Below are 16,336 nucleotides of genomic sequence, written 5' to 3'. Positions count from 1 at the left end.
ACGGGGGGACACGGTGACATTGGGGACATAGTGATGCTGGGGGACATGGTGGTGACTCCAGGGGACACTGTGACCTTCCTTCTCCTCTCAGTCCCTCAGTTAGGGCCAAGAAGGATGCTCATGGTCAAAAGTGAAACTGCAAATCAAGTGGGAAGAAAGGGAGCCCTCGGGGAAGGCACGCCGGAGGAAGAGTGCAGCTGCGGGGATGTGCACCGGTGCTGGGGGGCTAAGAAAGCAGCTTAGAGGGATTCGCTGGGAGGCACGAGGCTGAGGAAGCTAATTATAAAGTTTGTGCAGAGATGAGAGAAGGTTATAAGCCCTCTTGTGCACCAAGATTTTAAAAATGAGAGCAGAGTTCTTTCCCCGAAGACGAATGGGGATAAATGGTGAGTAAAGGTAAAAAAGGAGATGTGGGCACTGGCTGGGCTGTGAGCGGGGGAGATGGCTGCGGCCAGGGAGACCGCGGTCACCTGCAGTGTGCACAGCAACGAGGGCCCTGCTAAGTCTGAACCCCGTGTAATCAGGGGAGACCCCTCATCTGATCCTGACTGCGTGCGTGGCAGCTGCTTGGCAGGCCTGGGCTCTGCTGGGCGGCTCTGTGAAGCACGGGTGTCATCAGTCAGCGGCATTTCTTGGGCCCCTGCTCTGTGTCAAGCAAGGGGCTGGGTGCCCCGGGGGGTACAGGTTCTGTGCCCCACGCCTTGGGGTAGTTGGCCAGGAAGGGTATAGGGTGTGGGAAACATTGGGGAGCCGTGCTGAAAATGGGGCTTGCCCCGGACTGGGGGGCTGGAGAAGCCTCCACAAAGGAGGACAGCCGAGGCAGGGCGCAGAGAATGCGGCCGCCCTGCAGGCAGAGCCTCCTAGTCAGGCAGAGTGGAGGATTCCTGCAGGAAAAGGCAGGAGCAGGGACTCAGGGCGGAGAGGGCCTTGAATCGTGCAGTAAAGGCCTGGGCTTTTTCTGAGGACACTGCAAACCACCCGAGGGGCTTGGTGCACTGGAAATGTCCCGAGAGAAGAGGGTTTCGGGACAACTTGGCTGGCCGGTGCACAGAACAGAGCGCCATGTGGTGACCTGGGCAGGAATAGCCTGCAGCTGGCTTTTGCAAGAGTCCCAGATGAGGCAATGGGGCTCCACCATGGCGGGAATAGAAGCGAACAGTTGGACGAATGGCCTTGACCCCGCACAGCTGGCCTGCAGCCTTATCTCCCACGCTGGTGGCAGCAGGCTGTGGTACTCACCCGTACGGTTCATCTTCCAAAGACTTTGGAGGGATGCAGGGGGAGCATCCTTGCTCTATTAAAGCAAACCTCCCTGTATAATGGAGAAAAAAGCACGGCATCAAGTGGCAGCATCCTCTTTGAGTTACGAGTCTCCTTGTCTGCACTCCACCCTAAGGGTTTGGGACGAGGGACTCTGCTCCGGCCCTCCCACCTGGCTGCTGGAGGATGTGAGTGCAGAGAGCCTGGACTCCCTCATGTTCACACATGACACTTTGCTCTGAGAGAGAGGGCAGGGCTCCTGGGTCTCCGGACCACTTGTTCGGTATTCTTATGTCCGCTTATTCACCCACCTCCTAAGGAGATAAACTCTATACTATTCAAAGGAGTTCAAGGTGGTAGAAGAGGGTAAGAGAAACAGCAAGAGAAAGGAGAGGAATAAAGGTGTATTGATGCTTGCTCTGTACGCGTAAATTCATTGAATCCTTATGACCACTGCGCAGATCAATATGGCTGCATGTTACCAAAACACAGACTATGTCATCAGCCTCCTGGGTCACACAGTCAATAAGTGGGGGGGGTGAGGGATGGGATTTGAATTCAGATCTTCCCATGCCAAATCTTTGGCCTTCCTTCTACTCATCAAAATGGATTAACCTGCCTCTACAAGGTTGAGAGGAGCAGATTTGGGGTGGGCAGGGAGCACCTCTGTAACGAGGGGGAGGAAATGCACAGACCCGCTCTCTGACTTTCCTCTTCCTTTGATCCATTTCAGCTGCCTGGTCCTCCACACCATGAACAGCACCCCGAGGGATGCCCAGGCCCCCGGACACCGCGAGTGCCTCCTGCCTTCTGTGGCCCGGACCCCCTCTGTCTCCCAGGTCATGCCAGCCAAGAAGATAACTTTCCTCAAGCGAGGGGATCCCCAGTTTGCTGGGGTTCGCCTGGCCGTTGACCGACGCGCCTTCAGGAGCTTCGGGGCCCTGATGGATGAGCTCTCTCAGCGCGTGCCGCTCTCCTTTGGGGTGCGCTCCGTCACCACGCCCCGGGGTCTGCACGGCCTCAGCACCCTGGAGCAGCTGCAAGATGGTGGCTGCTACCTCTGCTCCGATAAGAAGCCCCCCAAGACCCCCAGCGGGCCGGGCCGGCCACGGGCGAGAAGCCCTTCTCAGCAGTCACGGGATTTTGAAGGCTGCTGCGAGGCACCTGGAACAGCTTCTTCCTGCAAAAGTCTCAGAGCCCCGAGGAGGGTAACGCTGGTTAAGAACGGCGACCCTCGATACCAGCAGGCAGTGGTGCTCAGCCACAGAAACACCAGGAACCTGACGGCCTTTCTCAGCAAAGCCTCGGATCTGCTGCGCTTCCCCGTGAAGCAAGTGTACACAACCGGTGGGCACAAGGTAGGCTGTCGGGTATGACATTTCCTTAAAAGGTTCTCTGGACCTCAGCTCAAAACACTTAGGTGGAACTGGGAAGTTATTCCTTTAAAAGAGGGACTGATTGCCCTGCTACTAATTAAAGGTGAATAGAGTGGAGACATTCAGTCAGTTAATCAAACGAGCAATTGTTCTTCATATTTGCAGCTACCATTTAGCAAGTGCTTAGTACCTGTTCCGTGCACACTTTGATTGTTTTCTTACCCAATCCTCTTAACCTATTTTGGTGAGAGTTCAGTGTAGGAAACAGAAAAGACTCCAAGTGCTTTAAGCAGAAAGCAATTTCACGCAGGGCATTGGGGGGACTTTCAAATCTTTGGCAAGCTGCGGGAGTGAACTCCAAGTTGGGTGCGCAGGATTGGCTCCCAGCGTCCTGCAGAAAGCTGCGAACTCCGCTCCGAGCCGCTGTGACTGAGCTCAGGAGGACTCCCCTGTACTGGAACCGAAGCTTATAAAGCTGGGTCAGCAACCTGCCCCAGCTGCATCTTGATGCCCAGGGACACCAGCCACTGCTACCTGAGCACCGTCTCCTCCCGATGCCCACAGGCTTGCTTTGTAGCCACACAACAGCCAGAAGCAAGAAGAGACAGTGTCTACTTCGCTTGCCTTCCCAGGCTTGACCTACCTGATGGAACCCGATCAGCATCCGGCCTAACTGGCAAGAAGGCTAATGAATGTAATTTTTGCCCTTCTGGGTTTTGCTGAACATGAATGTAACCCAAGATGGGCAGGCTGGAGGATGGAGGTTGACTGATCTAATCCACATAAACTCTCACAGTCTAGTCCTATAGCTACTGACACCTGTATACACCATGCTACCAATACTTAAATGTATAACAGCAGCTACAGCAGCGTGTCCCCACCTAACAATGGAACCATCCCTCCTACCATCGAGATATATTCCCCTGCTCCCCAAAGTCGCATCAGTGCTGTACCATTCTCTTCCAGCTCAGTCACGATCCCACCTTTATACCCTCTATCTTAAGAGCCTTTTCTTTCATTTCCTTGTTAATAAGCATACCCTTCTAATTGGAGAAAAAGAAAAAGAACAGATTCTGTACTTTAAAGATGGAACGAAATCCCCCAACATCGCTAATTATGATGTAATGTTATAAATTGTGCAAATCATCAGATAGGCAGGATCCTTGGGGCCAGGTGAGATTTTTCTAAAAGCAGGGACCTGCTTCCTGGAATGCAATCCAGCACGGATGTTGCCTACATGACCCAGCCCGGGATGTCATGATGGTGGGGGGTTGGGGTAGGTGGGGGGAGGATGACCCAAGTGTCTGGGCAGGAACCTAGAGAACCATTGGAGGAGGGAGAGAAAGGCCATCTGTGCCTTGTCCTTCTCTGCTCCACTAGGGGCAGAAGCAGAGGCCCTGGGCTCAGATTAGACTGGAAAGCACAGATCAGACCCAAGAGAGGACTCTGCCTGGAAAAAGTATGAGATAGTGAATCAAGTCTCCATATGGGAGCCCTGGACCTTCTGTTATGGTTGCTCTAAAAAATACACATTCCGGAGGGAGGAAGTGTGGGCAGGGAAGCAAGTCAAAGTCTTCTTGAAGTCTTTTCCACCTGAGTATCCAGAATAACCTCTAAACCACAGGCCTCGTACCAGGTGGAGGGAGGGATGTAGGTAGAGAAGAAGATCATGGTGGGAGGACCTCTGCCCCCAGCCAGTCATGGAGGTGTAATGAGGAGTGAATGGGATCCTTCCCTTGGATCAGAAATCTGGGGTGAGATGTGCAAATATCAGGAAAGGGACCAGCAACAGTGGATTCTCCCTCTACCCATGTCTCGCTGGACAGAAGTGGGTCCTGCAGACCACGCCTCCTGACTCTAGACTCTGCTTCCCCAGGTGGACTCTCTGAAGGGTCTGCTACACAGCCCCTCGGTGCTGGTATGTGCCGGTCACGAGCCCTTCAGACCTCTGGCAATGGAAGATGTCAGAATAAATGGAAGTGAACCTTTATCTGGGCAGACTTCAAGGAGCAAAAATGGTGAGTTTGTTCCGCAGGATCCCCAGTCTTATTTGCACTGGATGGTGGTTTGGTAGGGCTGGGCAGATATCCTTTCTAGATAACTAAAAAAACCTGCCTTTGGCTCCAGGTCTTGGGCATCCCATTTGTTTGGGGGTCTCTCTTGCCTCTTCCTCCTTCTCATCACCATCAGCCTTAACTAGGTTGAACACTTGGCTGGGATAAGAGAGATGGGAGTCTGGTATTTAAACAGGGATTAAGAGATCTTGAACTTTAAGCTTCTAGGATCTAAAATAAACTTTGTTAAGAACCACAGTGGGCATGACATTATGGAGGCAGTGGACCATGGATATGGGCCCTTTGCATCTTTCAAGAGTCATGACTTTCTTAGGCAACAGTGAGGACCAAACAGACCAAAACAAAGGATAACCATTGATCATCTATCCATCCATCAATCTATACAGCCAAACATACATCCATCCAGGTGCCAGAGGTAGCCTTCATTATTAAAAAACAACAACAACAACAAAAACCCAAAAAGAAAAATTATTGGAATGACAATGGGCAAATTTTGGCGAGTAAACAAAACAATATCCTTTGTGAAAAGCTATTAAGAGAAAGACAACAATGGTTTCAGTGATTGCCTCATGCTGGGTGTTGGCTGTACAAAGGCCCATCAGCCACAGCCCCTCCTCTGGAGGAGCCCCCAGTCTCATTTGGTGCTTATGGAGGAGCAGGAGGGGCAAAACCTTCTCCTGCCCAGATGGACTCAGGAGGTCTGCTCTTCTGCCAGCCATAGGCTCAGCCTCTGCCAGCCCCTCCCTCTTGCCAAGCATTAGCTCAGGAGATGAAATGAGAAAGTACCAAGGGCTACATTATCTCTCGGGATCATGTCTTTCTAGCCCCAGTGACCCCCTCTTCTTCTCTTTTGCATGGCTGAGGGGCAGGCTTAGCTACCAGGACCTGCTATCGTGTGTCCAGGTCCTTCCTTGCAACCCATTTATCAACCCCAAAGCTTGATGAGTGTTAAGATGATAAATCATCACTAATAATTGCACAGCATTTTACAGTTACAATCAGGTGCGTCCGCAGCAGCTTATTGATTTTTGCTTCCTGTGCCGTGGGTGGGTGCGAGCAGAGCTAGGATTTAGCTCTGGGCACTGATGCTCTGCAGTCAACTCTACTGCCTGTCGAGAACCTACTTTGTGCCAGCAACTTTGCAGGAAGCTTTACATGCACTGCCTTGCATCCTCAAAACAAACCTATCCGTTAGATACCATTACTCTTATTTTACAGCTCAGGAAAGAGGCTCTGCCAAAGACTACACAGCTAGGAAGTGGCAGGGTTGAGATTGAATTCGGACTCCAGGTTCATCTCGCTGGGCTCTGCTGGTTCACACCCTGGCAGCTCCGTGAATATTCGTTCTAGAATGGCTTCTGTCCTTACGGCTGGTTTTAGAGGTGGCAGGGGTATACAGACCGTGGAAGGCTCGTGACTGGCCTTGACTCTTCTGTCCCGAAGCTCTCCCCGGCAGCTCACTATCTTTCCTTCTTTTCTCTTGCTTGTCGTCGTGCACCAGGGAGCTGGGGGCCAAAAGCCAAGCAGAGCGTGATCCATGCGCGGTCCAGGCCAGGCAGCAGGCCACGGCAGTTTTCCTTGCTGTCGGAGAGGTCTGGGCTCAGTGACCCTTCGGTGCCTCTGCATCGTGCCTGCATGTGCCCTGCTCCTGACAGGCACCCTCAGGACACACCTGCCCAGCTCAGCCCGTTGGTAGCTGGTGAAGACATTGAGAAGAATGTGCGCGTGAACGAGGACGGCAGCTTGTCCGTGGAGATGAAAGTCCGCTTCCACCTACTGGGGGAGGACCTGCTCCTGTGGTCCAGGAGGGTCGGGAGGGCCAGCAGTCTCACAGCGGCCAGTGGGGAGGGCCCCGTCCTGGGGGAGGCAGATCCCCTAGGCTGTGTGTGGAGGGGCCCCCCTAGGGACCCCTCAGAGCCTGGGGCACAGGGACTGGGGCCCTGCGAGGCAGGAGGTGTGGGAGCCTTTGACCGAGGCCGGTGGCAGCCGGGGTCTAGATATGAGATCTGGATGAACCCCCTTTATGCCCCCCAGGGAGAGCAGACAGCCTCTCAGAGGAGGTCTGGGCTGACCCAGAAGTCCCACTCCAGGACCCCCAGGAGCCAAGGGGTCACCAGCAGGAAAAGAAGGAGCAAGGACAGTGCCAGCCCTTCCTCCAGTGACAGACCCCCTGAAGGTTCTGAGACCAACTCTTCCTGCTGTTCCAGGTCCCTGGAGGATGGTGTGGGCAGCTGTGGCCCACATCTGGCCTCGGGGGCTGGTGAGGGCACAGGCGAGGGAGCAATGCCGGGCCGCAGGGAGCACCCTGGCTGCCTGAAACCCGGGACCCGAGGCCCGGCAGACGCTTTTCCTGACTCCTCGGCAAGTGGCGGGTCTCATGAGGAGTCCAGTGAAAGGCGTGAGCTGCACCAGGCCCACCCCAGCAAGAAGAGCAGGGCCGTGACTTCCTGGGGGGCCACCCAGGGGGGAGGCCCCGCTTCCCCCGCTGTGAGCCGCTCGTCTGTAAGGAAAGAGGGCCCACGGGCAGGGGAGAGTGGACAGGGCGCCGGGTACCCCCAGGCCAGGAGTGGGTCTGGGGTGAGGCTGCCTTTGGCTCGGGGCGGCCGGGCTGGCTCTGGGGAGGATGCAGGAGGCCACTCTCCGCCGTCTGCCTGTACCTCAGCCCCAGGCGGGAGCAGAAAGCAGGAGAGCAGAGCCAGCGCCCTGTCCTTACCCAGCGTTTCTGTCCTCAGCCGAGGGTCCCAGAGGGGCCGCCCCAGGCAGCACCACACCCCAAAGGACACCCAGTGCCCACTCGGCTTGCCTGTGTCCAGGCCAGTGCCGGGACCTCCCAGCAGAGGCAGGGCCCGCCCAGACAGCCCAGCGCCTGGCCCTTCTGAAAGCCCACGCAGCCCCAGGAGCCAGGCCTCGCGGGACCCGGGGCCATCCTTCTCTGCCTCTCTTCATTCCCGGGACACGCGAGGGCTTAGCAGCACTCCCATCACCCCTGTGGGCAATTCTGACTGTGTTTCCAATTTCCACCCCCCAAATTCCCCTGCTGCTGAGACCGAAGGGGACCCTGAGCTCAGGGCGTGTTCACCAGCTCCCACACCTTCAAACACATCTGGCTCTTTCAACTCCCAAGCTGATGGCCTGGCTGAAAAGGCAGGGGGTGACAGTCCCAAGCCTTCCTGGCCCTTGGTCCTGCCAGTCGGGTGGCCCGAGGGAGGGAGGCCGGGAGCGCACAGGGACAGCTGCTGGTCACAGCTGGACGCATCCCCGGCCCTCGGGTCCCCCGGTGGGAAGACACAGTCGCTGCCAGCCTCCCCGTCTTGGGACGGCCAGGGGTCCTTCTCTGAGCCCTGCTTGGTGTGCAGCAGGTACTGTCCCATGCCTCGCAAGCCACGGCCCTCGGGCAAGAAGCATCCTTTGTGCACCCTCAGCCACAGCGAGGGCAACCACAGTGCTGATGGGGAGCCGGGCGGGGCTGAGGCAGGGGAGGGAAAGCTGGACGTGTGGCGCCCTCGGCCCCCTGGCTCTCCGGGAGGGCCCGTGGGGAGCGCAGTCAGAGCCGTGAGAAGGGGCGGCTCCCACCGCGGTCCCAAGCTCGGGAGAACGTTCCAGGAGAAGGTCTCGGGTGGAGGAGACGGCCTGGAGGAGCAAGAGGAAGGTGGCTGCATGACGCTGGGCACCCTGCCCCGAGTCTCCCCAGAAGCCGTGGTCCGTGCGTGGCTGAGCAACATCCCGGAGGAGCCCGTGAGATACGAGATAGTGGACGAGGGCGAAGATGTGGCTGGGCACAGCCCGGAAGGTGCCAAGGAGGACCCTGTTGACAAATATCCCCCAGATGGCCTGGAAGGGTCAGCGCAGGCCAGACAACTGCCCCTGGAAGGGGCGGCCAGTGAGAAAGCAGAACCAGATGCAGCCCTCCCAGTGACTGGCAGTGCTGGTCCCAAGTCAGGAGAGGGCCTGCCTTGCAGTGGGGTTTCAGAAGCCCCAGCGGAGGTTGGTGAAGGCAAAGGAGCGGCTGTGGACTGTGCGATGGGCCAGTGCGAGCTTCCCAGCAGGGTCTCTTCCTCCGTACACATCATGAAGGCGCTGATGGGATCCAGGCCAGGCCGGCCCAGCAGTGTGCCCGAAGTGTCCAGCTCAGTGGGCAGGAGGCTCGGCCGCTCGGCCCAGGCCCTCATCACCTGTCTTGCCAGGCTCCACTTCTTTGACGATGTCCTTGGGTCTCCCGCTGGCAAAGTGAGGTTCACAGACTCTCCTCGGTACCAGGAGCTCCTGAGCACCTTCCAGGCCCTGTGGCCGGGGAGTGGCCATGGGCACAGAGAGCTGGACTCGGGCCTCCAGGAGCTAGGCTGGGGCCAGGCCCTGCCGGCCCTTGGGTCCCACGCTGCAACTGAGGACTTCACGCCGACATCCTCCTCTGGTGTGGATGTCGGCAGTGGTTCCGGAGGCTCAGGCGAGGGCCACGGGCCCTGCACCGTGGACTGCGCCCTGGTCCCTGAGAGGATGGAGCTGCCCTCAAGCATCCCCTGCCAGAGGCCTGATTCCAGAACCTCAGGCAACCCAGAGGATGCGGGAAACCAACAGCCAAGTGGTTCCGAGGCTGGTGGTGCCTCCAGCGAGGACAGGGCAGAAAGAAACAGCGGGGAACAGATGTTGGGCAGTGACCTGGACCAAGGTGTTAAAAACATGATGCAAGAAGAGGGGGTACAATTAGAGGAAATAAAAGAGGAAAAAGAAAGAGCAGAACTGCAAGAAGAGGGTGTTAAAGGGTTTCCGGAAGAGGAAGGAACCACAGGACGAGAATTGTCAGGGGCGGGCTCTCAGGACGGGGCGGGCGCCAGGGAAGACAAGAGCCTGCAGGAAGAGGAGGGAGACCCCACATCGGCCGCGCTGAGCCCTCCAGGGAAGACAGAGAGCCCGACAGAGCGCCCTAGGAGCCTCAGGGAGAGCGACCCAGACGCCAGCGGGAGTCAAAGTGGCCCCAACGCTGAGCCTTCTTTGGAGAAGTTGTCCACAGCAGCTGAGACAAGCTGTGGGCAAACCCAGGCCAAGCTCACCCAGGGGGCGGGGGAGAGGGGCACTTCCACAGCCCACAGAAGGCCTCTGGACCCTGACCCCCTCTGGGTGTCCAAGTTGCTGAAGAAGATGGAGAAGGCCTTCATGGCCCACCTCGCCACTGCCACGGCTGAGCTCCAAGCCCGCTGGGGCCTGGAGAGCAACGACCTGCTGGACCAGATGGTGGTCGAGCTGCAGCAGGACGTGGGCCGGAGGCTCCAGGACAACATCGAGAAGGAGCTCCGCAAGGTGCAGAGCCGGGCGGGGGGCACGGCGCCGGGGCCACCCAGGGAAGCCCTCCGCTGGGAGACGCCCCTGCAGACCAAGAAGTACAGGCCGCACCTCTGGGACCTGAGTGTCCTCTCAGCTTTCCCCGAGCACACGCGGGGCTGGGGGCCCCCCTCCTTCTCCCTGGAGGACGTGCCAACCTTCAGAGGAGCCCTGGGGACCCGGCCGGGGGAGGAGGCTGAGGAGGAGGAGTTCTGTCCCTGCGAGACCTGCGTGAGGAAGAAAGTGGTCCCTGCATCCCCGAGGGACGCAGTGCGGGCAGCCAGTGCGCCCGTCAGAGAGGCCTTTGACCTGCAGCAAATTCTGCAGAAGAAGAAAGGAAGATGTGCGGACGGGGAGACAGCAGAGGCGGCCCCTGCGAAGAGGGGGATGGAGCCCCTTGAGAGGGCCCCCTCGGGGACGGACCCTGTCCGGGGAGCTGACGGAGGCCCTGAGCTGGGATCAGGCCAGAGCCCCCGGGAGGAGGAGGGGGACGAGACCCTCAGCAGAGATGAAGCCCCCCGGGGGGCAGAGGAGGGGGCAACTGCTGGGAAGAGAGAAAGGAAAACAGACCCCTTTGTAGGCAGCTACCCGGACGGGGTGGGGCCGGGGGAGCAGAGTGTGGGCAGGGAGGAAGGAGACCCAGAGGTGGGATCCGGGGCTGAGGACACTGGGGCAGGTGAAGCCCCGGGAGGAGGTGACCCAAGTCCAGGAGGACAGAATGCTGGTGCCGAAAGTGCAGAGGCCCAGGGAGCTGAAGGGGAGCAACAGCCAGAGTCAGGAGGAGGAAATCAGTGTAAGAGAGAAGCGGGCCCTCAGCTTGGCCCCGGACACCGCCAGTCGCGCGAGGCTTCTAGAAACAGCAGCCCAGATCAGGAGGGCAGGCCCACGCCGTCCCTGGCCCCAGGTGCAGACTCCCCCCACCAGAGCTCAGGCCTGAAGTCAGGCCTCTCGTCCTCCAGCACATCATCTCTGGGAAACTGCTCTCAGCTCTCTCAGAAAAGCTCCGAAGATGAGCCTTCAGACAGACACACGAGGAGCATTGAAGACGAGGCCAAGGGCGTCCCTGATCCAGAGACAAAAGTCACAGGCACATGTCCAGAAAGCTCCCCTTCTGAGCAAGAAGGGGCCCCCTCAGGCTCGAGGACGCCAGAGCGAGGAACAGATGAAGGTCTGACTCCAGAGCAGGGGGAAGAGGGAGGCCCGGCTTCAGAGCAGGGGACAGAGGGAGGCCCAGCTCCAGCGAAGGGGACAGAGGAAGGCCCGGCTCCAGAGCAGGGGACAGAGGGAGGCCCGGCTCCAGAGCAGGGGACAGAGGGAGGCCCGGCTCCAGCGCAGGGGACAGAGGGAGGCCCGGCTCCAGAGCAGGGGACAGAGGGAGGCCCGGCTCCAGCGCAGGGGACAGAGGGAGGCCCGGCTCCAGAGCAGGGGACAGAGGGAGGCCCGGCTCCAGAGCAGGGGACAGAGGGAGGCCCGGCTCCAGCGCAGGGGACAGAGGGAGGCCCGGCTCCAGAGCAGGGGACAGAGGGAGGCCCGGCTCCAGAGCAGGGGGAAGAGGGAGGCTCTGACTTAGAAGCTGAGAAGGTAGTGAAAAGTCTCGCTTCCACAGAAGTGATGCTTAAAAACCTCCCCATGGACAGGACAGATGGCTTTGGCCAAGACGACTTAGATTTCTAAGGATCCAGCTGCAAGACAGTCCTGAGTCTGGAGCTCAGCCTACTGGAGATGCATAAGGGACATGGACAAAGATCAAGGACTTGCCAAGGACATGGCCACCCCACACTGCCCCAGTTCTAAATTCTGGGGTTTCCAAGGCCCCATCGGCCTGTGCACCCATCGCGTGAAAGAGGGCCATCTCAGATCTTCCCCATTACGGGAGGTCAGCTGCCCCAGCATTTGCCTGCTGGACCCAGGAGGATGGAACTGCCTGGCAACGGTCCAGGAGAGGTTTTGTTTGTGTGTTTGTTTTTTGCTAGTGAGTGTTTCCCTCGTTCTTTGCCTATTGATCTCCAGTTATTTGTCTCCTTGGCCTCTCCGGGGCACTGACGTCTCTCGACTTTGAAGTGCTTTTTTCTAGTCTTGACTATATTTGGTGACTCTGCAGATGTGAAAATTTGGGAGAAGAGGATAAATTCAGGATCACTGGACAAAGTTTGTTCTCAGCCCCAAAGTCCAAGTGTCTTTCCTTAATTCTTTTTTTTTTTTGGAATGAAAAAAATTGGAAAATGCAAAAAAGCAGAAAGAAGGAAAAGTAGTCACTCATCATCCCACCCCTCAGGGATGACTCGTGGTAGCAGTTGGATGTATTTCTTTCCCATCATTTTTCTAATTATTTGATACTTGTGCTCATCCTTTTAAACTACTTTTTTAAACATAATATGAGAATTTCCCCCATTAATCTCAAAATCTTCATAAACCTATTTTTAATACCTGAATAATGTTTTTAATGCCCAAATAATATGAGACTATAAAGTACTTTTTCACCATCTCCCTTTTGTTGACCATTTGGATGGTTTCCATTATTTTTTCCATATATATATATATATGTGTGTGTATATATATATATTTTTTTTCTTTTTTTTTCCCCTGAACAGCAGATGATTTCATTAGGATAGTTTCCCAGGCATGGAATTACTGGGTCTAAAGATATCGACTTTTTTAAGGCTCTTGATATCTTCTGTCAAATTGTTTTTCTAAAGGTCTACTAAGTTGTACTAAGTTACATCACCTGGTCCGCCACATTCTCAACTGTGTTTGGTAGAGTCATTAAAAATGAGAAATCTTTTGCTAATTTTACTGGCAAAAATAGTACCTCATTTTAATGTGGAACTATTTTAGCTATATTTGATTGCTAATGAGATTAAAGAGTTTTCTAGTTTTTTTTTTAAAGCCATTTGCATATAAATTATACGTGTATGCCTTTTACCCATTTTCAGCTGGAATTCTAGCTTTTTTTAAACGAATTGATTTACATGTGTCCTTTACAATTTTTAAAAAACCTTCTGTTTATCATTTTTGAGATTGAAAAAATGCCCTTTCTCGGCAGGCTTCTCCAGCAAGCCTTGGACTAGGGCTGTCTGGATTGGGGGGTCCTTGATAGGGCAGAATTTCCTTCAAGGGTTCTCACCAGCATACAGGACCACTTTGTGTATTCAGAATTATTAAAATGGAGGTCTGTGCTACAAGAACAAGTATTGTTCACTGGTTGTTTAAATGTAAATGTTCATGTAAGAAATAAAGAAAATAAATACGTTAGTAACAGAAAATAAAGCAAATGTTGGGTGTAGGCTGTGTCCTCATGCCCAAAGTCATCTGTTCTGCTCTGTTTCTTTTCTTTTTTTTTTTAAATTTGTTTATTTATTTATGGCTGCGTTGGGTCTTTGTTGCTGCGTGCGGGCTTTCTCTAATTGCGTTGGGGGGGAGGGCTACTCTTCTTTGCGGTGCGCAGGCTTCTTATTGCGGTGGCTTCTCTTGTTGTGGAGCACGGGCTCTAGGCGCGTGGGCTTCAGTGGTTGTGGCACGTGGGCTCAGTAGTTGTGGCTCGTGGGCTCTAGAGCACGCAGACTCAGTAGTTGTGGCTCACGGGCCCAGTTGCTCCGCGGCATGTGGGATCTTCCCGGACCAGGGCTCGAACCCGTGTCCCCTGCATTGGCAGGCGGATTCTTAACCACTGCGCCACCAGGGAAGTCCCTGTTCTGCTCTGTTTCTGAATGCTGGAGATGTTCTTAATAAAATTTGACATGTTTTTAAAATTTCTTGTGGAGGTGAGTCTTTAAAGTTTTTACATTGAAAGTATATATGAAAAAGAATATATATATGTATCTGTATAACTGGATCACTTTGCTGTACACCAGAAACTAATACAATGTATATATACACACACACATATGTACGTATGAACTGGTGTCTTAGCCAGAAGCCCCTAGTGAAACAGATTGCATTGCGAGCTTGGATTAGATATGGTGATATGCAGGATTGTCTAGAACTTATTATTGTTAGTTGACATGGAGCATCCACTGTGCACCTCTTCTGTGACTTGAGGTCCTCAGTCATTTCCTAAGAGATGTTCCAACCTCTTTGTTTCATAATCTGCTGTCTCCCCAAATGACAGAGACAGCCACCACTGGCACCTACTGACCCAGCACTTCACTAAAATGGCATGTCCACCTCTGGTCAAGAGAAGGCAATGGAAAGAGTGTGGGACTTGGAGTTGGATGACCAGGCTCAAGTTCCAATGATGGCACCTCACTTGCAACCTCTGTGAAATGGACCAAGTAATATTTTGCTCACTGCATTGTTGAGAAGTAGATGAGATAACATATGAAACTTCATTACATGTGTATTGGGAAAATATCAATATTTTAATTAGAACTGCTAAGTTTTCAATGCCTATGATGTATCAGGTACCACATGAACATAAATGATCTCATTTAGTCTTCTCAACGTGTCTGTGAAGTAAGCAAGTCGACAGTTATCCTCATTTCAAAAATGAAGTAACCGAGGCGGAGGAGTCTTACGTAAACTTGTCCAAGTTCACGCAGTTAGTTAGGGGCAAAGCCAGGATTTAATCTCAGATATTTCAGACTCTGAAGTCCACATCCTTTTCCACTGTATCATATTTTTTTCATTTTGATTTGGGTTCCCTAAATAAATCATTTAACTAAAGGTGATCAAAGCTTTGTTGAATGAATTTACTGCAAAAGAGTTAAGACTTAGGAAAGTAGATTAGATGGGATTTTTTGTTCAACCAATTGCATTACGTCCTTAGTAATGTTCTAATTACGTACAGACATTGGGAGCTTGAGATAATCTGGTTTTTTAAAGCTAAGAGTTGAACTCAAAACTTTTCTATCCACAGAATTCTCCTTTTAGTTACAAACTCATCTTCTTGAAGCCCCCAGACACCGGGTTGGCCAAAAAGTTTGTTCGATGTTATGGAAAAACCCGAACGAACTTTTCGGCCAACCCCATATTTCTGCTTTTATATTAAACAACTTGCTGTTAATGGAAAATTGTGTCTTCTTCTGACTTGGAGATAAAGTATTTCAGGGCCATCAGCCAAGGTGGGAATTTCGGCATCTCCTCCGCACCCCTCTTCTCTACAGCAACCATACCGCACAGCATTGCACAGGCCTCTGAAATGTAGCACCTCTTGAAAATGTTGGGCTTCCTGTAGCCCATCCCCGAATCAAAACTTGGTGCATCTGCAACTCAAAGAGTTGCCAAAGTACTTTTAGTATCAGTGGTAATGCAAGCATTTTTAGCCAGTGGAGTCTCACCTTGAAGTAAGTGGGAGACGGAAGTGAGTGAATAGAAACCAAGCTCTTCTCCCCCCTCCTCTGTCCTTCTGCTGGGGATCAGAGATTTCAGATCAAAGGAACCGTTTTTCAGTGGCTGGGAACTAAAGCCTCGTGTCCAGGTCCCATGTCAGAGATTCTGAATTTATTGGCCCGGAATCGGGCTCCAGCACAGCTGCTTTGTCCAGCTCCCAGATGTACGTAGCGTTCAGTCCAGGTGGCCCGTCACTGATTTAGCCCAGCTTCCTTTTTCCAGGTGAGAGGACACCCATCTTGAATAAGTGAATTGCCTAAACCATGAAGCTGGATAAGTGGCTACGCTGAGAGCAGACCCCAGGTCTTTCTCTGGAGCTCACTTCATATTCTCCTGTCCCCGAGCTGAGCGAGGCCTTGCCGAGGAACGCAAGGAGCAGCCAACCTTGTCACCCAGACCCCTGCACCCCTCCCCTGCTTGCCCCCACAGCTCCCCGCCTCTGAGTCTGACCCGGCGACCCAGGTGCTGTCTCCAGGAGGGCCCTTCTAAGGTGGCCAGGGGAGAAGTAACCTGTCCTTTGTCTGCACAGTCCTTAATACGAGTACAGCTGGGAAGGGGACGTGTCCTGAGAGACTTCCACATAAATCAAAGGCCGGGGTGGAGGCTTCCTTCACTTGAGTGAACATGTAAACCACCTAGCGAGCATCATTAAAATGGACAGATCCACCCAGGAAATTCTGATTCCATGTGTCTGAGGGGGTCCAGGAATGCGCGTTTCAACAAGCCCCTCGAGGCCCACGCACACACGGTCCTCCCCCAAAAGTTGCCTGCATTCTATGGCCGGACCGTCCCACCAGGACCGGGGGTCCTCCCAGACACACACATACACGGACGCACGCGCGCGCACACACACACACCCCCCCCCACACACACGCCCGCCAGACACACACACACACATCCCAGACACACACACACACACCCAGACACACACACACACCAGACACACACACACACACCCAGACACACACACACACACCAGAC

At 54.2% G+C, this 16,336-nt stretch overlaps 1 protein-coding gene across 1 annotated transcript in view; it reads left to right on the top strand.

Annotated features, from left to right (window-relative positions):
- The first annotated feature begins 2,012 nt into the window (after positions 1-2,012).
- RP1L1 (RP1 like 1) overlaps positions 2,013-16,336 on the top strand; it is a 54,439-nt gene continuing 40,115 nt past the window's right edge. Inside the window, exons 1-4 of the mRNA XM_061199255.1 lie at positions 2,013-2,618; positions 4,513-4,654; positions 6,213-10,564; positions 10,643-11,195. Coding sequence (XP_061055238.1) covers positions 2,013-2,618; positions 4,513-4,654; positions 6,213-10,564; positions 10,643-11,195 — 5,653 coding nt within the window. The remainder of the gene's footprint in view (positions 2,619-4,512; positions 4,655-6,212; positions 10,565-10,642; positions 11,196-16,336) is intronic.

The sequence above is a fragment of the Eubalaena glacialis genome, chromosome 9 (genome assembly GCF_028564815.1).
Source record: "Eubalaena glacialis isolate mEubGla1 chromosome 9, mEubGla1.1.hap2.+ XY, whole genome shotgun sequence".
NCBI classification, from domain to species: Eukaryota; Metazoa; Chordata; class Mammalia; order Artiodactyla; family Balaenidae; genus Eubalaena; species Eubalaena glacialis.
The sequence above is the reverse complement of the archived record's forward strand: the minus strand, read 5'-3'. Positions and strand labels throughout refer to the sequence as shown.